Source organism: Lotus japonicus, chromosome 1 (genome assembly GCF_012489685.1).
Source record: "Lotus japonicus ecotype B-129 chromosome 1, LjGifu_v1.2".
Lineage (NCBI taxonomy): Eukaryota > Viridiplantae > Streptophyta > Magnoliopsida > Fabales > Fabaceae > Lotus > Lotus japonicus.
The window spans coordinates 83,101,993-83,129,657 of NC_080041.1; the positions used below are offsets into that span (position 1 = coordinate 83,101,993).

Here is a 27,665-nt window from a genome sequence, read left to right on the forward strand (position 1 = left end):
CATAAATTCCACTAAAATAATTGTATATACTAAGGTAACATTCACCTTTGATTTAACATTTTTTTTTATGTAGAATCCTAAAAGAGAGATCTACGGCTAATATCAATATCAATTGACCGTCATTTTCTTTTTCAACTTTATTTGGGGAATAAAGAAATGAAAAAGAGGACAGGTTAGAGGGACAAAATAGTAAATGTATTGAAAATGGGAACAGAACTTTTTCATTGGGGAGTATCGGTGTCGAAGGCCGTTGAGGAGAGAGGGGTAAATTGGGAAATAAACTGAAAAAAAAAAAAACAGAAAAGGTTGAAAGCACGCGACCACGATGCAGAGAGTGAAGGTGAAGGGAAAATGATAGTGGTTGTTGTCCTTACAGTTAACTGTTGCTCCTGCTTCCTTATGAGTCCCCTTTTCTTTCCACAACTACCCTTTCTTTCCCACACACATTCTCTCCACCTTTAACTATCTCACCACTTTCTCTCTCTAACACTATCAGACTCTCTCTCTCTCTACTCATCTTCTTCTTCTTCTCTGTTGCTGCTGAATCTGCAAATTGATCCTTGTTAAGCTGCTTCCACCATGGAAGCAGGGGAAAATTGCTGCGTCAAGGTTGCGGTTCATGTGCGACCACTCATCGCCGACGAGAAGCTTCAAGGCTGCAAAGATTGCGTAACCGTCGTCGCCGGGAAGCCTCAGGTGCTGTAACTGTAACTGTTATGAACTCTCAACTTCAACAATGTCATTCACCAAATCGAATTGTGAAACTGAGAATTGAAAACGCTGCATTGTTGTATCGTATCTTGCATTTCTAACTGTTTCCTATTTTGGTGTGAGATCTAGATCCGTGAAGTGATTACGTAGCTGAAAACGCTTCTTCTAAAACTGGATTGTTTTCGAAGTTTGAACGCATTTATGATCTGATTGTTACCTAATTTGGAAATCTTTGACTTTGTTCTGTTCTATTTCTGGGTTGTTTTTGTCAGTGTAGGCTTGAGTATTAAGTTTCTTAAGCGTTATTTTGGGGAAATTGAGGTTTGGTGGTTTGGTGATTTCATATGCTAATTGTCATTGTTATTTGTAATATAGGTACAAATTGGCGCACACTCGTTTACATTTGATCATGTTTATGGAAGCACTGGTTCGCCGTCATGTTCCATGTTTGAAGAATGTGTTGCTCCTCTTGTTGATGGTTTGTTTCAAGGATATAATGCTACTGTTCTCGCATACGGTCAGGTATGGTTACTGCTAAAGGAAACAGAAGTTGCATGATGCTACTACACCTGTAATTGTTTTGAATTTGATGCCTTCACTCCATTGCAGACAGGTTCTGGGAAAACATACACTATGGGGACAGGCTTCAGAGAAGGTTTCCAAACAGGAATAATACCCCAAGTTATGAATGTTTTGTTTAACAAAATTGAGACCTTAAAGCACCAGACTGAATTTCAGTTGCATGTCTCCTTTATCGAGGTCGGTTGATCATGATTTTTTTAGAGTTGGTGTACTAACAGATTTCATATGTGCAAAGTTATTTAGATCATGGAGCTAACTGAGCTATTGTGAACAGATTCTTAAAGAAGAAGTAAGAGACTTGATGGATCTCTCCTCCATGAGCAAACCAGAAACTGCAAATGGACATGCAGGAAAAATTACCTCACACGGGAAGCCACCGATACAAATTCGTGAGACATCAAATGGTGTCATAACTCTTGCAGGATCAACTGAAGTCAGTGTAACAACATTGAAAGAAATGGCTGCTTGCCTGGAACAGGGATCCTTGAGCAGAGCAACTGGGAGCACAAATATGAACAACCAATCCAGGTTAATAATGCATTTTTCTTCTCTGAACTGCAAAAATTGGTCTTTATTCAGGAAATATTTTTTATTAGATTTGAGGTTCATAGACTACTTTTTGATAGCATGTTCTATGGTTGCAAGACACAATTAGAGGCGACAACCATCACATAAAATTCAGATAATAAATCAATGAACAACTTAATAATATATATATATATATTTCTACCTTTGCAACTCTTTGTTTTAAACTCCGCTGGCAGTTTAAGTGTCTAATGATGAGACCGAGCTTTGGTTTTTCAATTAAATTGAGTTAGTACGATATGTTTTGGATTTCTGATTATTATACTGAATAATTAATAGAAGGATCTTTTCTCACTGCAAGAATGCTTGCAATCATTGTTTTATCGTGATTCAAATGGTTTGGAATTTAACATAATTCATAATAGGACAGTATGACATCTTTTGATTCATGTAGCCAACCCTACTAGTGGGTACTTTGGTTGTTATTCCAATCCATGATTACAAATTTGTGCCTCAAACTGCTGCCACTGTTTATTCTGTTAGATTTCTCTTCTGTTGCTTATACTTCTACTGTTGTTCAACTAGTCGATCTCATGCCATCTTCACCATCACATTAGAGCAAATGAAGAAACTCAATGTTCCTAATGGCGGCTGTTTAAATGAAACCACGAATGAAGAGTATCTTTGTGCCAAGTTGCACTTAGTAGATCTTGCTGGATCAGAACGAGCTAAAAGAACAGGGTCTGATGGTCTGCGCTTTAAGGAAGGTTAGTTTGTGACGTTTTTCATTTTTATCTGTTAGGCATGCTTTTGACATTATGTATTAACTAGTCATTTTATCTTCCACACAGGAGTTCACATTAACAAAGGCCTTCTTGCACTTGGTAATGTTATAAGTGCACTTGGTGATGAAAAGAAGCGAAAGGAAGGAGTTCATGTTCCATATAGGGATAGTAAACTTACCAGGCTTTTGCAGGTTTGCCATCTTTATATTTAGCTTTTTTTGTCTAGAAGAAAAGAAATAATTATTACTAACGAGGACCAAAACAAAAAAGGAAACATGTATATGAAATATTTTTTATTCCATATTTCTTTCTTGGATCTTTTTATTTTAATTATTTCTATATTTTTCGATATTTATGATAAATGATTTTGCAGGATTCACTTGGAGGTAACAGCAGAACTGTCATGATAGGTCAGTTGTTTCTCTTACTTACTTGAACCCAATTAATTTTGTTTTTCGGGTCCCATAATTGTGCCTCAACTTCTCGTAAACATTTCTAATCTTCAGCTTGGAGTCCAAGTTACTATTACGATGTTTCTTGAATCCCTTTTGCTCTTTATCATTCACAATCATGAACACAACTGTGTCTTTCTAATGAACAAAAGTATCAGGGAGGCTTGAAATGTTAGAAATTAATTAAGACATGCCACAATAATGCTCTTTATTACTTCCTAGCCTTTCATGTTGCATGTTAAGACAATTTGTTATCGTATGTCTTTTTTTTTTGTCATAGAATAATCAAAATATCTATTTCAGCCTGCATAAGTCCTGCTGATATTAATGCTGAGGAAACCCTGAATACTTTGAAGTATGCAAATCGTGCACGCAATATCCAAAATAAGCCTGTAGTAAGTATCTGCACAAAAAATTTATTCCCTATCCTTCATATGGCGAAATCCAGATAGTGTTATTATGATTCCCATTGATGCTCACTTTTATTTATTCTTCTATAGATCAATAGAGACCCCATGTCCAGTGAGATGCTAAAAATGCGACATCAACTGGAGTGTTTGCAGGCAGAACTTTGTGCACGTGCTGGTGGCTCTACTGAGGAAGTTCAGGTAGTTGGCTTTTTTTGTTAACATTAATCTTCAGTGACATCTTGATTAGTTTAATATATTTCCTATAATATGCTAGTGGCGACATTAAATGGTTTAGATTTGTCGCCCATGGTTTGATCCCATCAATACTCAACATGGTGTTTATCATTTAAAATAAAAGTATCTGGCCTTAATTGGGCTTGTGCCTCTATTTTTATAGACTCTTCAACTTTAATTTTACGTTAACTACTTATAGTTAAATGGCTTATATTCATGTTATAAATGTATCTTATAAATGATTGTGTAGGTCCTTAAGGAAAGGATTGCTTGGCTTGAAGCTGCTAATGAAGATCTATGTCGTGAACTTCATGATCACCGGAGTAGATGCTCTGTTGTAGAACAAAGTGAAAAGGATGCTTATGTATGCCTCTCTTAATTTCTGTTAAAATTCTTCGACTTGTGAAAAATGTTCTCAGTTATTGTTTTCATCCCTATATTTGTCCTTTCATCTCATCTTGGTATTTGCATCCCACCTATTAAGCTAGCTGAGTATATTGGCTTTAAATTTTTTTTTCAGGGTGCCAGCCCATGCATTATGAAGGTAGATGGGCTGAAGAGGAGCTTACCTATGACAGCGGCTGATTATCCAATGAGTGAAACAGCAGGTAAGCCTTGTGTTTGGCCTGGGTCTAATGGCATTTCTTAATATGCACTTGCTTAACTCAGTCCTCTGTCTATCCTTTTTTCTGCTACCACTTGATCAAGTGTGATTAGAACTTCAATGACTCAGTGTTTCAATTGTTAATTTTAGCAGGTGATTCACGGGAAATTGAAGAAGTAGAAAAAGAGTGGGAGCACACACTTCTGCAAAATAGTATGGATAGGGAGTTAAATGAATTGAATAAACGCTTGGAGCAGAAAGAGGTTGTTGCATTGCATTGCATATGTATAATTCGACACAAATGCATGACATGTTACACATCAATCAATAATACATTTTATTTAACACAAGATACACGACACAACCATGGCAACTTTTGTTCTATGATTTCTTTAATCACACTGTAAGAAATTTATCTGTGACACTTGATATGGTGGTCACTTTGCCTTGATAAAATAAAAGCTGGCACGTAGCTTAGTAAGGATGTTATGGTACTGAAAATTATTTGATTATTCATCAAATCAGAAGTTAAAGAATATTATGGAAGCAGCAGAGTGGTTTTCTCCCAGCATTGTTGGAGAATCAGAAAATATTATAATTACTCTTTTAGAAGCGTCTTTCATATTATCTCCCGCCTCATATTTTATTATTTAATTGGGATTGATGTCTGTACAGTCTGAGATGAAGCTTTTTGGAGTATCTGATGCTGAAGTACTCAAGCATCACTTTGGAAGGAAGATAATGGAACTGGAGGATGAGAAGAAAACAGTGCAGGTTCAGTAGAAATTATGCAAATCTATTTTGATCGTAAAGAAAAATCAACATTCTTATTTTGCAACTGATTTATGAATGCAGCGAGAGAGAGATTGTCTATTGGCTGAAGTTGAAAATCTTGCTGCCAATTCTGATGGACAAACACAGAAATTAGAGGATATCCATGCCCAAAAACTGAAAGAACTTGAAGTACAGGTGAAGAGATATTTGAATTTTTGTGAAAATTTTATTTTAAATTTTTAAGGGTTAAATTGGAAGATATTCTAAATTGCACAAACCCTTTAAACTCTGCATCCTAGATTCTGGATCTAAAGAGGAAGCAAGAGAGCCAGGTTCAGCTTCTGAAGCAAAAGCAAAAAAGTGATGAAGCAGCAAAGAGACTGCAAGATGAAATACAGTCTATGAAGGCGCAAAAGGTTTACTTTTGTATTGCTTCAAATCCATGGTCAGCAAATTGTTGTCACTTAATATACTCACTCTCAGTTGTGACCTGAATACTGTTGCAGGTTCAATTGCAGCAAAGAATGAAACAAGAAGCAGAACAGTTTCGGCAATGGAAGGCTTCTAGAGAGAAAGAGCTGTTGCAAGTATGTTGAGCTTCCTCTTTTTTATTTTATTGAATTTGTTCATGCTACTTCTCAATAATATCTTAAGATTCTAAAAGGTTCAACAATTTGTGGTTTTCCTAAAATGAAATATTTTCTTTGTTGTTAATTGAATGTTTCTTTATAAAATAATTAAGCTTGAGTCCTGATTTCTCCTAAGCTTGCAAATAACTAATAAAAAATATGGAATTGATTCAACTGAAGGCTGTGTCATTTTTTACTTGCATTTAAATTAACTCTTAGTATGCTAATTGATCACCTTGCATTGATTATATGTTTGCAAAAATAGTTAAAGAAGGAGGGAAGAAGAAATGAGTATGAGAAGCACAAGCTTCAGGCTTTAAATCAGCGCCAGAAAATGGTAAGTATTTCCAAGTAGTTTGTTGGTTGCTTTGTTTTACTTATTAATCTTGCTTAAGATACTCAGTAAAATTAATCTCATAATTAAGCTTTTCTGCATGCGTTGATACTTAATTATAAGATATCTAGAAGATCAATATTCACTCGTACTAAAAAATAGCATTCATCTTTCTCAGGATGATGTTGCATATGCAGAAATTTACTATTTTTTGAAAGATAAATAATTTTTTATGATTTTACTAGCTAAACCAAGCAGGCATGGTTAATTATTTTGTATATTTTCCCCCGGTATAAATTTTAATATGAAAAGGAAAAGATTCAGAGATCATACACGTGGTATTATTGTGTCTTTTGTAGTTTTGTGTTTATCATGGCTCGTAAATAACTGCTTATGTTAAATAAATCTGATCATCCAGGTCCTTCAGAGAAAAACTGAAGAAGCTGCAATGGCAACCAAGAGGTTAAAAGAGTTGTTGGAAGCTCGTAAAAATTCCAGCCGAGACGCTTCAGGTATGGTTTATTTTATGTGGACACTAATCAATTTGAGTTTTGAAGTCTTTTGAGTTTTGAGAGTCTAAGATAGGAGATGCTCACTTTTGGCAAAGTTATATTTTCGCTTGTGTGAGCCATTGAGAAGTCATGTTTTAATTTATCAAAGAATTTTAAATCAATGTTGTTTTAAAATGTCTTAAATAGAGGAAACTGGCTTTCAGTGAATAGATGGTGGTATCAATTAAATGGACTCTGTTCTTTTGTTTACTTTTCTAATTCTGTTTCATCTTCCAGTTATAATTAATGGAAGTGGAACAAATGGGCAGGTAATAAACTTTCCTTCCTCTCCTGGATTTGCTTCACCTTCCTTGTGATCTTAAATAAGTTTTCGAGTTTTATTTTTAGGGCAACGAGAAATCCTTACAAAGGTGGCTAGATCATGAACTGGAAGTCATGGTAAAAGAGCATGAAGTTCGTTTTGAGTATGAGAAACAAAGCGAAGTGTATGTAATATTTATTCAGTAATTATTTTTGTTTCTGACTGATATGTAGTGTAGTTATTAATTTTACGATGCAATCTTCAGGCGAGCTGCCCTTGCAGAGGAATTGGCCCTGCTAAAGCAAGTAAATGAGTTTGCTGCTAAGGGTCTTAGTCCTCCAAAGGGAAAGAATGGTTTTGCCAGGTTTTTTCCCCATATCAATCTAATTTTATTTGCTAATGCCTACTTCACTTTTCAAAAATATTGGATCTTTAAAACAACAATGCTTGGAATATATCGGTCTTCCTGGTTTATTTTAAACCTTGTCTTTCTTAGGGCATCCTCCATGTCACTAAATGCAAGAATGGCCAGAATAGCTTCACTCGAGAACATGTTGAGCATATCATCTAATTCCCTTGTGGCAATGGCTTCTCAACTTTCCGAGGCAGAAGAACGAGAACGGGCATTCACTAATCGTGGACGCTGGAATCAGTTGCGCTCTATGGGAGAAGCCAAGAGTTTACTTCAGTATATGTTTAATTCTGTTGCAGACTCTAGGTTCTTTCTTTGACCCAAACTTTTTTCTCGTTTGTTGGTATTCTCTTTTATCAACACTCCAAAATTAATCTAACTGAACACAAAAAAAAATGTTACTTTACAACTCATGCATATTTTTATGGACTGGTTTATACTGGCACGGCACATGCTACTTATAGCATTGAAATTTGAACTATTAGTTATTTCATTAACAACAGGTGCCAACTCTGGGAGAAGGACATGGAGATCAGAGAAATGAAAGATCAAATCAAAGAACTTGTCGGACTATTAAGGCAGAGTGAGATGAAGAGAAAGGAAGCTGAGAAGGAGATGAAAGTGAGAGAGCAAGCAGTTACAACCACATTGTCTACACCAGCTTCTGTAAGATTATTGTTACTTGGTGAAGCATTCTATGCCAATAAGAATCCTGCCTTTGATCAGGGAGACATGCTGGAACTTTTTACTTAAGCACTTAATTATTGATTTGGAGTGTAGTTACAGGGCTTTGAACAGTGTGCAAATGTTGGATCTAGGATTTGATTAGCTCTATAGTAGATTCAAGCAAGAACCAAATGGGGTTTAAAATAAATAATAACTTTTTGTACTGCTTCCTGCAAACGAATCAAAATAATGAGATTCGTTGATCTATTGGCTTATGCTTTCTAGATTCCACTGTCATAGTGCCACTTGAATCAGAGGCCTTTTTTAGGTTGATTATAAATGAATTTGAAGTTGAAGGTTTGACCTCTATCTAAGTAGTTCATTGGTTTCAAGTAGTTGGTAGTTGGAAGTAGTAGCTAAGAACAATAAGGCTACATTACTTAAACTATAAAAGAAATTATAACTGAGGACTCTTAGTTTCTTATGAGTCATGGAAGTTCCCTTAATTAGTTTAGGATTCTGTCAATTTTTGTCAAAATATTCCTTTTGGTTGGCATTCTTTCCCTTTTATATATCGTAGTAAATTAGTACTTTTCACCTAGTTATTGCTTCCTTTATTAATGTTGACTTATCATCACTCTGACATCAACAGGTAAACACTCCAAATTCATTGAAAGAATATGCTGAAATGCCCTTATCTCCCGTGTCTCTACCTGTACCAAAACAGCTAAAATATACTCCAGGCGTTGCTAATGGCTTAACGAGGGAATCGGCAGCATTTGTAGATCAGGGTAGAAAGGTAAGTTAATCTTCATTATATGAAATTGATTTATGTCTTTTAGAGGATACAGATGTGAGAATTTGTTTTTAATGCAGATGATACCCATGGGGCAGCTGTCAATGAAAAAACTAGCAATGGTAGGACAAGCTTCTGGCAAGTTATGGAGATGGAAAAGAAGTCATCATCAGTGGCTACTACAATTCAAGTGGAAGTGGCAGAAACCATGGAAACTTTCAGAATTGATCCGACACAGTGATGAGACAATCATGAGAGCAAAGCCACGCTCACAGGCTTTGCGACACATCATGTGATCAACCCAGCTTCCATAGCTTTGTAATTTTTGACCCACAAGAATTATCCTGGAGTCCTAGACACATGGCATTGGAAATAAGAGGTGCAGGTAGTAACTCTTCACTAATTTTATTTGTTAACAATTTCATGCAAACCATTGTGCCACTGCCAATCTTCTTGCACTCTCTTGAAGGAAAATATATACATCCTTTATCCTTTTCATTTGTATATAATTCTATGCTGATTATCAATCATATTTGACTTGATCATAACTGGCCAAAACACTTCTGATGGCACATAAACATGCATTGATCTGAAATTCCTCCTTTTCTTTTGCAACAGTGTAATATAAGTGTTGCTAGAAAAGTAGATTCCTATCAGCCTTAAATAATGCTGCCCAGATGATGGAATTTTTGCCAAAATCACTGTATATGGAGCATCTTAGGTGTGTTGCCACGTAATGTTTGGACAGGTACCCAAATAATGACACAAAGATGGTATCACTTGCTTGAAGACATTCATAAATTCTGGCTTGACAAACTATCTTAGAAAATAGTATGTTCTCATACCAGCACTAGAAGAAACAAGGGAAATATTCTTTTGTCTAGTCTTGGAAATGTGTGTGTTGTGTTTAAGCCTATTTAATTTTGTTGATAGGTTTTGTGCATTTGTCTCATAAATGTCTTATGTAGTTTTTCTATCTAGGGATTCCTGTTTGTAAAGAATATTATTACATTGAAATTGATTCACCCGTACAGAATGTATAATTAGATAATGACAACGACTTCTTAGCTAATTTCACTTTTGTTAACTAGTTTTCCTAATTTTACAATATAGGGTTACTGGTCCCATAACCTCACGCAATGAAATTCCAGCCCAGAATTTAAAGCAATCAATGCTGAATTGTGAATTTATGTCTGTTTCAGAGATGTACATGTTTGTAAGTACTGATTTGTCACTCAGACCATGGGGGGAAAACATCATGAATCAAACACATGACTCAATAAATGATAATGTACTGTGCAAGATGATGAATGCCCGTGAAATTTCAAAGCTCTAGACGCTCTTCTGTGTAAAAGTTGCCAGGTTTTTTTGGACGATCTCTCATGTTTTTCTTTTTAGTTTTGGACAAAGTGTTTGTTGTTTTGGGGTCTAAACTGTATAGATTTGTAATAATCACATGACAGATCACTGTTAGTACTCGTGAGTGAGGAAATTTTAGGCTTATTTCTCCAGTTAATACCGTTGGTTTAAGACCCAAAAGTCTGCCCGCGATATATAGAAATGTTGACTGCAATGCGCATCCATATTCCAGTCTATTTTTCAATCATTTGGAGTCAATCCCATAATATTAATTAGGCTTAAATAAGTTTTTCGTCCCTAACCTTTCCATAATACCTGGTTTTCGTCCCTCGCCGGAGCAAAGGTGGGGTTTAGTCCCTCACCTTTGCCAAAACGTTTGGTTTTGGTCCCTTCGGAGCTCTGGGTCAACGCCGGAGCTCCGGTGGCCCATGTGGCATGGCCACGTCACTTTAATGAGCCCAGCTGGAATTTATTTTTATTTTTCATTTAAATTATAATTTTTAGAATTTCATAACTTAATTAAATAAAAACATTAAAAAGGGAAATTCATAAGCATAACAATCTTTGCGGATCCAAACCACCTCCATCTTCATTGCTTCTGTTGTTACCTTTCCCTGTCAAAATCAAACCCATTCCCTTTGAATATTCACATTACCTAGAATCCAATCCCACAAACCAAGATGGCAGCAACCCAAACAAAACACAAACACGCACATGATGTCCAGTAAGGCAAAGAGGAAAAGAAAAAGAAAAAGAAAAAAATGCACACGCAGGTGCCTTTGAGCAAACTGCAACAGATCCCCATCTTCTGCAGCTTAATTGCTGCCCCATCGAAGAAGCTAAGTGAAAAAGGATCGATAGAGGGAGAACGAAGAAAAGGACGGTGGAGGAAGACATGTATTGGATCCGGCGAATCATCAAGTTGGAGCCACGAAGCACCGCTCCACTCCGCCGTCACACGACCTCTGCAACCAAGTTCACACCAATCGTTCTCCTTGTTGTGCATCTATGACCCTTTCCCCTCTCCATCTATGACCCAAACCCAAAAAGGATCGAGAAAGGGGGTGTGGGTTTGGTTTTGTAGTTGTGTGGGAAACAACAAAGTTGAATCAACCAAACTTGAACCAATCCATAGAGGTGTGGAGTTTTTGTTTCCTGGGTTTATGCCTCTGGGATTTGAAAAGCTAAATGTGTTTCTGCCTTTCTGGGTTTGGGATTTTGTTTTCTAGGGTTGAGGATGATATGATGTTGAAGATGATAAGATGAAGATTTAATTTAGGATTTAATTTAGAAAAAAGGGTTTTAATTATGTGTTTTTTTTATATTTTAAATAAAAATAAATTCCAGCTGGGCTCATTAAAGTGACGTGGCTATGCCACATGGGCTACCGGAGCTCCGGCGTTGACCCAGAGCTCCGGAGGGACCAAAACCAAACGTTTTGGCAAAGGTTAGGGACTAAACCCCACCTTTGCTCCGGCGAGGGACGAAAACCAGGTATTATGGAAAGGTTAGGGACGAAAATCTTATTTAAGCCTATTAATAATAATAATGGGAGGGGAGATATAACAAGAAAACACAACCTTAGGAGTAATGATTGCTCTTGTTAGTGTGCTAGATTGGCATCTTAGGAGTAAGAAATAAAAATGTGCTCGTGTTACTGTTTTAGATTATTACACTGAATCTGATTTCAGATACAGAATCGAGTAGTGATTGCTCTACTAAGTACTAAACAACACCATCTCAAATGGGACCAAAAACCAAACAAATCTTCCCAACAAACAACCCTTCCAAGTTCCATCCTTTACATACGTTTCACTTCCAGGCAACCTAAGCAGCATTAGACAAGCCCAAAAGAGGAAGTTATGTGGACCCCACAACTATACCAAGCCCTAATTAATATCAAGATAGTGAAATTTGTAATCCCGGGATCTTGGTTTAAAATTTATTTATCCCAGTTCATACTACTCCTTCTGTCTTTCTATCCTTTGGTTATAACAATAAATAAATAAAATCCTAAGGCAAGGCATTACTATTTTGTAGGTTCAAGTCATTATCCTCCAACAATACAATCTCTTTGATTTCCTGCAACATCTTCAACACCTGCCACATTGTGGGTCTCTGCTCAGGCGAGGTCAGGCTACAAGTTGTAGCCACCTGAAGAAGCATGTCCATTCTGCTGTCTTCTCCTCCATTGTCATCCCTGATGGACCTCACCCAACTTGACATTTCACCAGGAACCATGAATGGCAGCTCAGAAGGATATTTCCCAGTTAGAAGCTCTAGCAACAAAATGCCATAGGAATAAACGTCGGTTTTGGTAGTTGGCTGGTGATTTGGGTTGCGAATCTCTGGAGCTCTATAGGCTGCAGAATCAACATCTTCTTCGAAAATGGATGGGTTGGTCAGCACGGAGAGGCAGTAGTCTGTGATGCACGCCTCGAAATCAGGTCCGAGGAGAACATTGGAGGACTTGAGGTTGCCATGGACTAGTCTCCATGCTTGGTGGATGTAGGACAGCCCTTGTGCTACATCCTCTGCTATTTTTAAGCATGATGTCCAGTGTAATGGCCTTGCCCTGCTTGATCTGGAACCTGCAACCACATTAGCAATTAACAACTAATCAACAATAGCTCTTCACTATTTTAAATAGTTAATTATGTGTGAGTGAGCGTGGATCACTCCATCATTTAGGAGGAGACTACTGAGGAAGTGATTAAGGAAGGGTTAAACATAAAACAAATAAAACAAGAAAACTTAAGAGTAGTTATCAATACTGGTGTTGGGAGTCAAGGTAGTTGATTCAATGTAGTTAGTTATAGGTTGTAACTAAAAGTCCAAGACCCGAGTCTCAGTCACTTCATTATAGCACTGTCAATTTTCACAAAGGACTATAACTAAAGTAGTATATGCAGCAGGTATGGTAGGGACCTAGACGTACAGAGGAAAAGTTTCATGCCACCAGCAAGTTATGACCAACCAAGCTTACCCTTCAACGACTACACAGAATGATAATGGCTTATCAATACTCGTACTATCATCACGCCCCACATAGTAATGCCCAAGTTTACCCTTCAACGCAATCTATCCTTTTTGGTTTAACCATCAGTATGCTTTATACAGAGGTAATTCTATTCGAACCGGACATGGTAACGGTCAAAGGTCTCCTTCGGATCGAAATGTCAACCTTAGGTGTTCAAACAACCACTTTTAACTATCGCTACCAACATTCATTAGGTATCAACCCAATCTATCTAATCCATATTCACATGTGTCTTGCAATGTTATTTCCAGCTAAAGTCCAAAGATAGGGTAAAACCAAAACACCTCCATTGGCATTTATTGATCTTAGAAAACATGGCCTCTCTCTGCCCAGCCTTACTTGAATTGGACCCACAAAATACAGGTGCAAAGAAATAACTTTGGCACATGACACGTAATAACAGACAATTCAACTATTCAATTAAGAACAATCACTCCACTAGAGTTTAGTTAAAATAATACTAATTTGCTACCTTATCTTAAAATAATGCTATTTGTGAATCTAAAGAAGCAATTCCTATGTTCAGAGTAGTCAGCAGCAAGATTCTCGGTGCTTGTTCAAAAGCTCAAATACCATCAACTCAAGAATGCAATCACATGTAAAAAGATAACTTCAAAAAACTTTCCACACACCCCTAAATTAGATTAGATTAGATATATACAATGAATCAATGAAATGCATTATAAAATTAAGAAGTGAACTCAGTGAGTGAAGATGCAAAATGAGGAACAACAAAAAAGAAAGAAACCCAGAAAATGTGAGAGGTACCGTGTACTAAGGAGAAGAGGCTCCCATTGGGCTGGTAATCATAGATAATGAGCCTCTCTTGATTGGCCTGAAAATAAGCTCTCACAGGAACCAAATTGGGATGACGAAGACCACCCACTGATTCCATGTGACGCTCGAACACCTCTTTCGATGCATGCGCAGCCATCTTCCCTGCATCAAGACGCTTCACTGTCACGATCAGACGGTTATCCAGCACCGCCTTGTACGTGCTCCCCAACCGCCCTCTCCCCAGAAGCTCCGCCGAGCCTTTCATCAGCTGGTCCAGGCTATACACCTGCGCCTCACCCGCACAGAATACCAAGCTCCCACTCTTCGCCACCTGAGCTCTTTTCACCTTCTCCTCCAGCTCTCTTTCCTGCTCCATCTGCATCACCGCCGCAGCTTCTGCCGTGGCCGCCGCGTCGGAGGCCATCACGCTCCGGGCAGAAGAACCTCCCTTCTTGCTCCTCACGGCGAAAACGAAGCAGAGTACAGAGCAGATCAGAACGAGGATCCCGGCTGAGAAGCCGATGATGACAGCCCTCCTGTCGTGCCTTTTGCCGAATGGCTGCTGGATTAAACCGTGAACCTGCGCGCTCTGGCCGAGCCCCGACCTCGCCGGCGGCGAGGTCGGGGCAAAGAACGGCGCGGTGGGGTGGCATTCTTTGCGCACGATTTCGCCGCAGAGAGAAGGGTTTGAGGCGAAGGAAGAAGGCTGAAAACGGAAGAGCGTGGGGGTCACCGGAACTGCGCCGGAGAGATTGTTACCGGAGACGTCGAATGTTCTGAGGGAGGACAGGTTGAGCGGAGGGAGTGTACCGTTGAAGGTGTTCCAGCTGAGACTGAGGTAGTTAAGACGGTTGAGGTTGTTGAAGGCGAGGGGGATTTTTCCGGTGAGGTTATTGTGAGAGAAATCCAAGGTTCTGAGGCGGTGGAGGGAGAACAATGAAGGAGGAAGTGAACCGGTGAAGTGGTTGTTGTCGAGGAAGAGCGTTTTAAGGTTGAGGAAGCCGGTGAGGTCAGGTATGGGTCCGGTGAGGGAGTTGTTCTGCAAGCTGAGGACACGGAGCTGGTCGAGGCGGGAGAGGGTGTGAGAGGCGAAAACGCCGCCGAGATCTAGGCCTCGTAAGACGAGGCGCACTACTTTGTAGGGTGCGGTGCATTCGACGCCTTGCCAGTTGCAGAAGGAAGGGGCGGCGGTGGTGAAGTTGAGGTGGTTGTTGGGATCAGCTTTGAGTTTGAATGCGAGCAATGCGGCGGCGTCGGAGAGGTGGTGGTGGTGATCTGGTGTGAGGTTGGAGGAATGGCAAAATGTGGTTGAGAGTAGCAACAGCAATAGCAGTAGCTGCATGAGTAGCCATGAGTGGTTTGTTATGTTAGCCATTGTTGAAGAAATTAAAAGTGTTTGATTTGATGGACTATGTTGACATTACTAGACAGACATATAACAGAGGAGAGAGGGTGAGAAAGAAGAAGGAATGGGTATGAGGGAGGAGAAGCGAGCAGTACGTGACAAAAGGAGAGTGTTGTTTAAAGGGAACAGTTGTCTGGGCTATGGGCATAGGTTGGTCAGGAATCACGTGAGAAACAGCTACAGTACAGAAACAGAAGAGTCTGGAAAGAGTGAGGGAAGAAGAGCAAAGGACTCATTGTCTCTCTTGTGCTTCCAACTTCTCTAACTTTACTTTCAAGTTTCATTCAAACCTTCATTTAAGATAGAAAAAAGAGATAAAATTGAAGACATTATGGGGGATATTATTGAAATTGAAGAGGGAATAAATAGATAGAAAATGAATAAAAATAAAATATAATAAGAGTAGGAATGAATCATAGTTAGCTCCAAATTTATAATTTGTGTATGTTTGTTTTTTTATAGGTAAATGTTAGTTGTTAATTGTTACTCTTTCCGTTTCAGAAAGTTTGTAGTATAAGCAATTATTGATAGTATAATTTGACTAGATTGTCCTTATTTAATTTTACTAGTATGATATGCAACTATTAAATTATACTTAGATATAAAAGAATGTAATTAATACAAAAGAGTTGTTGTTGGTTAATATAAAAGGTGATAAGTGAGAGAAAATGTATTAAATGAGGGTATATGTGGAAAAAATTAACAAAAAATGCATTGCTTTCTAAAATAACAAACATTTTAGAATAATAAAAGGAAGTACTAAACAACAAACTTTCTGAAACGAGAGGAGTAGTAGATTAGTTCTTTCGCTGCCGGTCTCTTCATTTCCCTTAAAAAAGTGGGGGTGGTGCATGTAGATGGTGGGTAGTACATTAGCATTGTCCTATTTTTTGTCAATAACATTGTCCTTGTTTTTGTGCAGGTGTGGGGAAAGAAACAGCCCGAAACGTTATTGGGTCGAACACTGTTGACTAAAAAAACGAGAGTGCCATTATATTGCTTGTCTAAAACCAATGGCTTTAGAAAAAAAAAAAAACCCCAAATGGTTTGTCTTGGTATATTTTTTTTTCTGAATAATGTTTAAAAACAAATTAGCAAAAAGGGTAAAATAAAAATTAATTAGCAAACTCGGGTAGTTCTTGACACATAGGATCTAATGTATATGGGGTCATTTGAATTCGCAAGTGTTTTTGCGAATTATGGAGAATCTTGCATGTTCCCGAGGCTTCTTTTAATGTTGGCAAAACCTTGAATTCGCAATAATTTTTGCAAATTGGGAAATGTTATTTATTTTATGCTTAATTTCACTTTTGGTCCCTGATCTATAATGGTTGTGTGATTTGGGTCCCTTATGTTTAAAACGAGCGATTTTGATTCCTCAAGTTCTAATTTGTGAAAGTTGTGTCCCTCCGTTAAATATACATCCAAATTTGGACGGAAGTTGCCTACCTGGCACTGTTATTTACACCACCATGACGTGTATCTGCTAATTACACCACCATCCAAATTAAAAAATCCTAATTTATTTAATTTAATCCTATTCAAATTATTAATCTCTGGAAAATGCCTCCATCTTCATTCATCTGACTGGAAAAAAAATCAAATTTTAACTCCAATTTATCTAGAGTACGGGTGAAGGGATCCAAATGGCCAATTATTTGACCCACATCTCCTTTTCCCCAAAAAATTATAATTGTCTTCTTCCCTGAACAAATTGGCAGCCGCCCAAAGAGGAAGAGAGAACGATTTGAGAGAAAACGCAAATCAAACAACAAAACCTCTGAATCTGGGAATTTGGAAAAGGTTGGTTTCTGAATATGCACTCTTCCATTTTGTTTGTTTTTTTCGTTCCTTTACTGTTTCAATCCGGTTCTGGGATTAATATTTATTAAGGATTTTGACTACCATGTACTCCCTCCGTTTCAGAAAGTTTGTTGTTTTGCACCATTTTTCAATATCCCAAAATGTTTGTTGTTTTAGAAAACCAATGCATTTTTTGTTACTTTTTTCCACTTATACCCTCATTTAATACATTTTCTCTCACTTATCACATTTCATATTAACCAACCACAACTCTTCTCTATTAATTACATTCTTCTCTATCTAAGTATAATTTAATATTTGCACATCATACTAGTGAAATTAAATAAGGACAATTTAGTCAAATTATACTATCAATAATTGATTTCTTACTCTTTGTGCAACAACCTTAAACTAAAAACTTTCTGGAACGAAGCGAGTATATGCCTTGGGTCGTAGGTGGTTGGTGAAGGTTGGTGTCTAAATTTGGGAAGTTGGAGAAAATTGATTTGGGAACCTACGCTCTTTAATTTCTTTTTCTCGTTCCTTTCTTGTTTCCATGAAATTCACATTGATGTAAATCTAGTTTGCTCATTTTGGATATCTGAGTTTTGGATTTTTTTCTGGGTTTGATAAGAATTTTGGGTTTGATGATGGAGATTGGGTCTTCTGAAAAATGTCTTCTGCAAAATGAAGAACAGGTGACAGGTATGGAGAAGCTGAGGAAGAACGTGATAGATCTTTAGGGTTTTTAAATTTCATTTTTTATTTTTTTATATAGTGAAGTGGGCACCCAAGTGGCATACTTAGCATAGCCACGTCATTAATGAATGTCAGACCATCCACAATGGATGGTTGAATCCTTTGTTGAAATGTGTTTGATTGTGTTTAATAGGTTTAGTGGTTTGTTGAAATTGGTTGAAAGGGGAGAGAGAGGGTGATTTTGTTGAAAAAATTAAACATGTTGAAACAGCCTGCAGTGTGCCACGTGGCGCAAGGCCAGTGGCCACCGCAGGCGCGTGGCCTGCACGCCCAGACAAGGCGCGTCACGCGCCTTGTCTGCAGGGGAGAGAGAGAAAAATTTTCAGGCCCTGCCACGTGGCTGCTTCTGGTTGGTCCGTCCGGATTTCGTTTTTCCTTATCTTTTGAACTCAATTATTTCATAAAAAAAAATATTTTCTGAAAAAAAAAATTATACCAAAATTCATGATTTTTTTTTCTCTATAAATAGAGACTTGGTTCGTTTGATTTGGACACAGAAAAAAAAACCAAGTTTTTTCACTCTCTTATTATCTTTCTCACCATCTTATTTATCTATCTATTAGCATTTGTATTGAAATGGATCCCAACAATCCCCATTTCAACACCCAGAATTCTTCAAACAACCCATTTTACAACCAAAACCACAACAACTATGAAGATCCAAATCAAATTTCTTACCAACATCCTCAAAATCCCACCAATTATCAAGTCCCACATCAATTGTTCAACCAACGTCCTCAAAATCCAAACTATTATCAAGTCCCCCATCAATTCTCCAACCAACGTCCTCGAAATCCAAACTATTATCCAGATCCGAATCAATATTCGTACCAACCTCCTCAAAACATACAAAATTTTAACCAGTCATCAATTGTTCCAAACTCTCATCCATCTTATGGATCTGTGAGATATTCATCTCAAACACCTCAGTCTAGTGGTTATATGCCAGTGGTTCCTGAAAATGTTCCGAGTGTTGATGTAGCGGAATTTCCGGAATTTTCAACACAAGTCAATCTTGGTGGCGGGTCAGCTGATAATGAAGTCAATGAAATCACTCCTAAGAGCAAAAAAGCTCATTTACCCGCATGGAACACTGCACAAAATCTAGTGCTAATTAGTGGGTGGATTAATTGCGGAACAAACAGTGTTGTCGGAAGAAACCAGAAAGGAGAAACATTTTGGAGAGATATTGCTGAGTATTGTAATGAGCATTGCTCATTCGATCCTCCGCGCGATTGGGTTGCCTGCCGAAACCGTTGGAATTATATGAACACAAGACTGGGTAAATGGATTGGCGCTTATGATAGCGCTAAGCGTGAGCATCGAAGCGGTTGGTCAGAGGATGATGTTATCGCAAGAGCGCAGGAATTATACGCAAGTGGGAAGATTGGTCAATTTACTTTGATGGAAGAATGGCGCGTTCTCCATGATCAACCACGTTTTTGTAGTCAGGTAGGAGGAAATAGTGGCTCGAGAAGTAGTGGATCTAAGAGATCACACGACAGTGATGCAAGTGGCTCAAACTCTATAGGATCAATTCCTCGTCCAATGGGTAGGGAGGCAGCTAAAAAAAAGAGTAAAAAGAAAATTAGAGAAGATGCTGACGAGGTGGTGGACAAAGAGTGGGATTCTTATATCCATTTCAAGGAGAAAGAGCTTGAAAAATTGGAAAAGATAGCATCGGTGCAAGCAGAGACTAACGAATTGATGAAAGAGAAGACTAATGCGATGAAAGAGAAGACTAATGCTAAGAAAGTTAGTATGTATCTAAAGCTAACTTCGGAAGAGCATCTCAGTGACCGTAAGAAAGAGTTGTTAGAGCAGTTGTCCAAAGAGCTATTTGGAAATTAATTTCAAGCGAGTCTTTGTCTGTATTCGGTCAAACTTGTCAGTGGTGTGAAGTCTGTAGTGTTTGCTTTAATGTTTGCTTTAATGTTTGCTTTAATAATTTTCAAGTGGTGACAGCTATGTAATGTTTGCTTTAATGTATGGGTAACTGTGTTTGAATATGTACCACTCAATTCGAATCTTGTCCTTTTCCGACAACTTGTTTCAAATCCACCAGTGGTGTCAAGTCTGTACTGTTTTCTTTAATAATTTGCCCGTGGTGTTAGGTCAGTAGTGTTTGGCTTTTATGATTCTCGGGTAACTGTGTTTGAATATGTGCCACTCAATTCGAATCTTGTCCTTTTCCGATAATTAACTCTGGTTGATAACTTATTTCAAATCCGGCACTCAACCACCATTCAATGTACCTACTTATATGGACTCATAGATCCATTGATGTACCAATATCCCAAATCTCTTCCAATCTACTTCAAATTTCACAAAAAATGGATCCATCTGAGTGTCCTTTTGATCTTGCAGCATACATTCAAAGTAGTCAAATTGAAGAAGCTTATGTACTCAACCGATTTAGAGAGCGTCGAAGAAAAATTCGAGAAGATACTGCACCTCGTAGTAGAAAATATCTCGGTAGAGATCATACAGAGGCAAACCAGAGGCTAATTGGCGACTACTTTGCCAATGAGCCTACATATGACGATGCAATGTTTCGTCGTCGGTACCGGATGCAAAAACATCTTTTCCTTCGAATCGTTGGTGACCTTTCAAGTAGTGATAACTACTTCACCCAACGCGTTGATGCAGCCAATAAACAAGGTATATCACCCTTAGCAAAATGTACCACAGCAATGCGAATGTTAGCATATGGTGTGGCAGCAGATGCGGTCGATGAGTACATCAAAATTGGAGGTACTACAGCATTGGAGTGTTTACGTAGATTCTGTAAAGGAATCATACGATTGTATGAGCAACAGTACCTGAGAGCACCAACCCAAGAAGACCTGCAAAGAATACTACATGCTAATGACATGCGGGGGTTCCCAGGCATGATCGGGAGTATTGACTGCATGCACTGGGAGTGGAAAAATTGTCCTAAAGCATGGGAAGGTCAATTTACTAGAGGGGATAAGGGAACCACAACAGTTATTCTTGGAGCAGTTGCAACTTATGACCTATGGATCTGGCATGCCTTTTTTGGATGTCCTGGAACGTTGAACGACATCAACGTTCTAGATCGGTCACCAGTGTTTGATGACGTGGAACAGGGAAAGACTCCAGCTGTGAATTTCTTTGTGAATGGTCGTCCCTATAATATGGCATACTATCTAGCCGATGGTATCTATCCTTCTTATCCAACTTTCGTCAAAACGATTAGACTTCCTCAAAGTGAACCCGATAAGTTATTTGCAAAAGTTCAGGAGGGATGTCGGAAGGACATCGAACGTGCATTTGGAGTTCTTCAAGCTCGTTTTAAAATCATCCGTGAACCAGCTCGCTTGTGGGACATAGATGACTTGAGTATCATTATGAGGTCATGCATCATATTACATAATATGATTGTTGAGGATGAATGAGATTCATATGCTCAACGTTGGACCGATTTTGAGCAATCTGGGGAAGGTGGATCTAGTACACAGCAACCATACTCGACCGAGGTTTTACCCGCTTTTGCAAATCATGTGCGTGCTAGATCCGAGTTGCGTGATTCAAATGTTCATCATGAACTGCAAGCAGATCTAGTGAAGCACATCTGGGCAAAGTTTGGAATGTCTCAGGATTGAAGATGATTTGTATCGTACTATTTACGTTATTTGTGTGTTGTGTGCTTAGTTTTCCCTTGTCTTGCATTTTAAGATATTGTGTGCTTAGTTTGTTATCTTGCATTTTATTTTAAGAAAATAAAATAAATTCTTGTATGCTTAGTTTGTTGTCTTGCATTTTAAGTTAAGAAAAAAAAATTATAGTCTATATTTTTTTAAAAAAAAGTCTATATTAAAAAAAACAAATTGTTAAGTGTTTATTGTTTTAATTTAATTTAAATCGATAATTGAAATCTTATGTAATTATAAAAACAAAAATATAAAATTAAATAAAAATGTGAAATAAAAAAGTGGTAGGGTAGGGTGAGTGGTGAGTGGTGGGGTAGGGTGTTGAGAGTTAAACAAAACCATTGGAGTGGGTAATTGTTGAAAGTTTGTTGAATTGGAGAGAGAAGATGATGTGGAGTGTTGGGAAGAGAAAAAGTGGGGTAGAAAAGGGTTAAACAAAACATTTTTTGTTTAACCATTGTATATGGTCTCAGCTGAGCAACTTCCGTCCAAATTTGGACGGTTATTTAACGGAGGGACACAATTTTCACAAATTAGAACTTAAGGGATCAAAATCGCTCGTTTTAAACATGAGGGACTCAAATCACACAACCATGATAGATCAGGGACAAAAACTGCAATTAAGCCTATATTTTATTCTCTAGCACATGTTACAAAATACATGGTGGTCCATTGGTATTAACGTACTCATAAAACTTAGAGGTCCAAAGCATGGGCGGACCCACGTTGTGGCTGGGTGTGGTTATAGTCACACCAGTTTTTTTAATTTTTTTTTGTTAATATCGTATATAGCGGCGGTTCTGGATCCGCCGCTAAAAGTTTTGTGTTAATGTATGGCGACAGTCGAAAGCGCCGCCATAGCTTAATAAGTAAAAAAATCAAAATTCACACTTAACATCAAATTAGAGTGCGGTTTTCTTTCTTTCTTTCTTCCATTGCTGCTTTTCGGAATTCATCAACTTAAAATCCTTTTCCCCAAAAATTGAAAACCCACCAATCTTCACATTCCTAAATTTCTCATCGCATTGAGAACCCTGATCACCGCACCAATCAACCACAATTCAAGAGGAAATTCAATTGATTCATTGTCTCTTAGGTAAATCAACTTCGTAATTCACTTACTACGCTACACACAATTCATGTTGGATGACCTTTTCCTATTTCTATTTTTTTTTTTTTTCAATTTTTAAAGATTTTTTTTTGTTTATGAACTTGTTGCATGCGTTGAGTTGGATCGATTTTTTTGGGTGAGAATTTTCGCTTGTGAACTCAGCAGATCTGATTTCTTTGATGGAACCATGTTGGGTTTGAAGCTACCTCCGTTTGTTTTTGCTGATGAGTTTTCCTGTTTTGATTGTTGATTCGTGCCTGCAAACTTTGGACTGTTAATTTTTTTTTTTATGAAAAGGAATGTTAAAATTAGCAGCATTGTAATGTTTTTTTTTCCCAAAAAAGCAAAATTTATCATTTTTACTGCACAAATTAGTCTTAACTTTTTATGGTTGAATAAACTTTTGTGTTTTTCATGTGAGATTATAGTACTTCTTGCTTGCTACTTAATATAATTTCTACTTTGTATCTTAGTCTATAATTTCTATTATATTTAGTCACACCGATATATAATGTCTAGATCCGCCCGTCCAAGGTTCAACTACCGCTGAAAGATGCGGGACATTGTTAGACTATGGTGTTACGGCTGTTGGGTACGGAACAGAACGCGGGGTTGATTATTGGATCGTGAAGAATTCATGGGGCAGGAGATGGGGAGAATCAGGCTATACCAGAATGGAACGCAATTTGAAAACAAACAGTGCAGGGAAGTGTGGAATTGCAATGATGGCCTCCTACCCCATAAAGAAAGGCCAAAATCCCCCAAACCCTGGACCATCTCCTCCTTTACCACCTGTGAAGCCACCACATGTTTGTAATAGTTACTACAGCTGTGCTCCCGGAACCACTTGTTGTTGTGTTTACCAGTTTGGAAAGAGTTGCTTTGGCTGAGGATGCTGCCCTCTTGAGGCTGCTACCCGCTGTGAAGATCACTCAAGTTGCTGCCTACAAGACTATCCCATCTGCAACATTCATGCAAGGACCTGTCTCATGGTAAACTTTAACGACATGTTTGAATTCGCTATTTAACTTTCTAATCACTTTTATTTATAAAAGTAGCTTATAGTAACTTTCTCATTAATCACTTTTCCTCTTAATGTGAAAACTACCATGCTTCCAAACACTAATTAAGCGTGTTTGAAATTTCTTCTACGGTTGATTCTGAAGTCAATCAATTATGGAAAGAAACTTTTGTGAGTAGCTTTTAAGTTTTAGAATTGATTTTGATGAAAGCTAAACTGACTGAGTAGCTTTAGCTTTTCGAATGCATAACGAACACTTGCCATTATTATGCTAAAATTAATACTTGAATTTCTCACTGATGATTTTCCTTTGCATTCTCACTGAGCAATAGCATATGCACACACTCTTTGGCCTCTGATTATTTATTTGAATTGTGTCTATTACAGAGTAAGGATAACCCATTTGGGGTTAAGGCAATGGAGAGAACTCCAGCTAAACAACACTGGGCGTTTGCAGCTGAGAACTTTGCTTAAACAGATGATGGCAACTTAATAGTTATTATTACTTCTTTCCTAGCTTTCATATATGTTTGCCACTGGGATACCAACAGAATACAGATAAATAGTTAGTCAAATTCTAGTAAGAACTATGCATAGGGTGATCTATTTATGTTTGGTGATGTATAATGTATTATATTTGAAACTTCAATAATCGAACACATGTTGATTTTATTGTTAGTTTCAAACTACTATATTTTCTGCAATGATGGAATATAGTTCTTTATACACGTTAGTTCATTGCAAGAGGGACATCGAGCATAAAAGGAAATGGTTATGTACTTAGGTACTTTTCACTTTGGTCTCATAAATTGTTTGCCCCTGTTATTTTCTTTTTGTTGTAGTCTACGATTACTTTAAAATCAAACATGAAACAAGTAATATTGTGTTAGCTTTCATTCTTTTGTGAGCAACAAAAAGCTAATAATAAAATTAATTTGTTACTTCCTTTCGATTTAGGTTTTTGTTTGACTCTTAAAGAATTGAGAGATGAAAATAAAAAGATTGATCATAGTTCTTGATTTCCGAATGAATTCAAGAGATGATTCCAACGTAGAAGCTATGACATATTGTAAAAGGTCTGGTGATTGCGCTACTTGTTCCAACTTGGGCCTCAATGGTTCAGCCCATCGTCAGCTGATCACCAAAGGATATGACCCATAACATCCGCGGACTCAAGCGGATGAAACCTACCAAGCTTTGACGATCATGGATGACTTGACTCGAGTCCATAATCTAAATCGTACCCCGGAACAAAGGGAACCTAAAGAATATCTTCTTGGAAGGGTCCAAAGTCAACCCTCCAGCTTATTGGAGATATTAACATGAGAAGTGTCTATAACCTTGTATGTAAAAAAGGAAACATATACGCACCAATTAGGGAATCCATCCGGGTCGTCCAATGAGGTACGGTCGAGGACGTTCTCTTTATGATCCGACGATCACCCAAACCCACGCTATAAATAATGCATACCAATATGCATCATGTACACGCAACTTACCCCACTGTTACCCTGTTAAAATTATACCTGATTTGGGCGTCAGAGTTCCTTTTGCCTCCTTTGACACCCCCAACTTGACGTCAAAGGACGTTAAGGATCACCAACTCGACAATGGACGAGCTATCAACCAACCATGGAGGATGATGGAGGACCATTGACTCGACCCGAGGATGAAGAATGGTCCACCTTACTCTACAATAGAGTTGAGTTAAGATGATGCCAACATCACCTCTTAAATTAGCCTGAACAAAAGGCGCCATATGTGGAAATCTATAAATTAATTCACATTTTCTCTTACCCATGATGACCACACGACAAAGAGTCGGTCCCTCACAGACCCCAACTAGCTACAAACAATGTGGGAGGAGACCCATCTCATTAGCAATTGACATCGACTAACCAACGATGCAAGTGTGAACAATGCGCTCACAGCTCACTTGATGTCATTGCATTTTAACCACGATCACGACCATGACCTTCTTCACCACATGAACCTAAACCCACGACAAAGGACGATGAGGGAGCGTGTGGAATATAGAATGTTCAATTCACTTGGACAACAAAAGGTACATGTTTGCATTGCTTTTGAGCATTGTACATCTCTCAAAATTGATAAATTGGGACACCTTGTGGTTAGCACTATAGGTGTCAATAAATTTTCATTCCCACCACCACCTTCATCACGATGGTAAATTCAACCATCATGCCCCTGAGCCACAAAGGTTGTAACCACCAGCACTTATACCTCAAGCGTGACGCACCAACGTGTTTTTTTATTAGTGTGTATTAGATAAACCCCTAAATCAGTACAATGTTATTATTATTTTAAGACAAATGCTACTAGTAGTGTTGCACATTGTTTAAACTTTAAACACACTCTTCATACATTTTTTTATAATTGATTTATTCTTGAAAGAATCAACTAACAATTGATTATTTTTTAAAAGCAGACCAATAATAGGAGTGTAAAATAAGCTTAAAAAGTGTATTATTTAAAGGGCTTGTGATTTGCACTTTTCTAAATTCATAAATAATTTAAAACTTGCACTAGATTGGTGGGTGCGTTCAACGTGCACCACCTACGCGTGCTCCACATGAATAATTCATTGGATATAACAATATAATATTGGACGTAGGTGATGCAGATGGGTACTGTACACAGAAAACTGGTGAGTGAAGGTTTATTAAGAATTGCTACCAAGTCCATCCAAATTATAATATTTCATTTATACACTTTGTTGAGGTGTCAAGGTGGGGAGACGTGGGAAACTCTTTATCGGTTGGTCTTGTTAATAGGTTTTTTAAATAAAATTGAAATGGAATATGTTAATGACACCAAAGCCCCTGAACCTGGTTCCATCAAAGGGGGTTATTGGCCCTTCCTCTCAACTATTCTCCTTCTCAATTCATCATTGTTCAAATGCAGAAATGAAAACAATGGCTACGTCGTTGCCATATTTCATATTTGGAATCGAAGTAATTAACAAACATATATTATTTTTTAAGCAGTGAATGAATTTGAATTGCACCCTGAACATTTGAGTGGAGATATTTACAATATCATACTACACTAAAGATCAATTGATCCTTGCTGCAAACAATTGAATTGTAAAACAAGCATTAGGTGGAAGACCACGCAAAAATAACCCAGAAGAAAGACAACGCAAAAAAAAATTGAACACAGAAAAATTTAACAACCCAGAACATATCGAACCTCCATGTGCAGTACTGTACAACCCAGAACAATCTCAAATCCCTTTCTGTACCGTCACCACCGTACTAAAACCGCGATGTGCCGACCCCATAGCTATCGCAGGACACCGAAGAGGGTAAACGTCTGTTTCGATAGTACGTCTTTTTCATGTTTCCATCAACTTGAGAATTGATTTATTGATTCCAGTTTGTAAATAAATCAGATCGGCAAGCAACCATGACCAGTGGCCCGGAGCTCTCTCTCCCAGATCTGGGATCTCGAAGGAGATCGATCCGAGAGAGAAAGAGATAGATCGAATGAGAAGGAAATGAATCGCAATCAGATCGACGTTAATCGCCCCCACCGTCGTTCATAGCTCAACGACCGGCGCGCCGTAGAAGCTCCTCTGTCGAACCAGCAAAACCCCTTTCTTCTGCGAACCACACACCACTAGTCGACCTTGGTGAGGAAAGGAGAATGGACAAAGGGAGAAGGGAGAGTGGTGGTCATGTGACGGAGCATCTCAATCTGCAACAAGGAAGGAAAAGCGACGATGGCGGCGGAGCAGAAAGGAAACGCGGCGGCAGCGGCGGCGGAGGCATGAGTGAAGAGTGAAAGATTGAAGACCTAGCCTATGGCAGAGAGATGAAGAGGGTATTTTTGTATTATTCATGTATTTATTGTTTTGATTTTTTTTCTAACAGGTAAACATAAACCTGTTATAGCAGGTATTTTTTGGTCTTACATTAGGCAAGACCTAGAGTGCACTTGCACCCTAACAACCACCCTTTGTTGGG

General features: G+C 38.1%; 2 protein-coding genes and 2 pseudogenes across 6 annotated transcripts; 3 read left to right on the forward strand and 1 right to left on the reverse strand.

Moving 5' to 3' along the window:
* The first annotated feature begins 340 nt into the window (after nucleotides 1-340).
* Nucleotides 341-10,296, forward strand: LOC130722499 (kinesin-like protein KIN-4A). 5 transcript variants are annotated; one of them, XM_057573255.1, is made up of 27 exons: nucleotides 341-696; nucleotides 1,087-1,233; nucleotides 1,321-1,470; nucleotides 1,568-1,821; nucleotides 2,404-2,585; nucleotides 2,670-2,794; nucleotides 2,977-3,013; nucleotides 3,359-3,450; nucleotides 3,556-3,663; nucleotides 3,950-4,063; nucleotides 4,220-4,307; nucleotides 4,454-4,566; nucleotides 4,979-5,077; nucleotides 5,159-5,272; nucleotides 5,377-5,493; nucleotides 5,584-5,664; nucleotides 5,972-6,043; nucleotides 6,459-6,552; nucleotides 6,829-6,860; nucleotides 6,940-7,037; nucleotides 7,119-7,217; nucleotides 7,350-7,571; nucleotides 7,769-7,931; nucleotides 8,584-8,730; nucleotides 8,808-9,112; nucleotides 9,346-9,475; nucleotides 9,841-10,296. In XM_057573255.1, exons 1-25 carry the CDS (start codon nucleotides 580-582, stop codon nucleotides 9,021-9,023), a joined length of 3,081 nt encoding a protein of 1,026 aa, XP_057429238.1. In that variant the 5' UTR covers nucleotides 341-579; the 3' UTR covers nucleotides 9,024-9,112; nucleotides 9,346-9,475; nucleotides 9,841-10,296. The 5 variants fall into 5 exon arrangements, with proteins under 5 accessions (XP_057429238.1, XP_057429233.1, XP_057429229.1 ...); XM_057573250.1 differs by having other exon boundaries at nucleotides 9,930-10,296; XM_057573246.1 differs by lacking the exon at nucleotides 9,841-10,296 and having other exon boundaries at nucleotides 9,346-9,804.
* Nucleotides 10,297-11,717: 1,421 nt separating this feature from the next.
* LOC130722534 (probable inactive receptor kinase At5g67200) lies at nucleotides 11,718-15,759 on the reverse strand (annotated as a pseudogene).
* Nucleotides 15,760-18,411: 2,652 nt separating this feature from the next.
* Nucleotides 18,412-20,171, forward strand: LOC130748774 (glutathione S-transferase T3-like). Its single transcript, XM_057602022.1, has one exon. It carries the CDS (start codon nucleotides 18,447-18,449, stop codon nucleotides 19,719-19,721), a length of 1,275 nt encoding a protein of 424 aa, XP_057458005.1. The 5' UTR covers nucleotides 18,412-18,446; the 3' UTR covers nucleotides 19,722-20,171.
* A 2,671-nt stretch (nucleotides 20,172-22,842) lies between these two features.
* Nucleotides 22,843-24,445, forward strand: LOC130748784 (cysteine proteinase mucunain-like; annotated as a pseudogene).
* The last annotated feature ends 3,220 nt before the right edge of the window (nucleotides 24,446-27,665 follow it).

What these genes read in the sequence shown, in the direction of transcription:
- LOC130748774 (XM_057602022.1), top strand. Translation starts at nt 18,447, where the DNA reads ATGGATCCCAACAATCCCCATTTCAACACCCAGAATTCTTCAAACAAC.
- LOC130722499 (XM_057573255.1), top strand. Translation starts at nt 580, where the DNA reads ATGGAAGCAGGGGAAAATTGCTGCGTCAAGGTTGCGGTTCATGTGCGA. An exon ending in TTCCAGCCGAGACGCTTCAG is followed by an intron (nt 6,553 to 6,828) that starts GTATGGTTTATT and finishes TTCATCTTCCAG; the next exon opens with TTATAATTAATGGAAGTGGA. An exon ending in CATTGTCTACACCAGCTTCT is followed by an intron (nt 7,932 to 8,583) that starts GTAAGATTATTG and finishes TGACATCAACAG; the next exon opens with GTAAACACTCCAAATTCATT.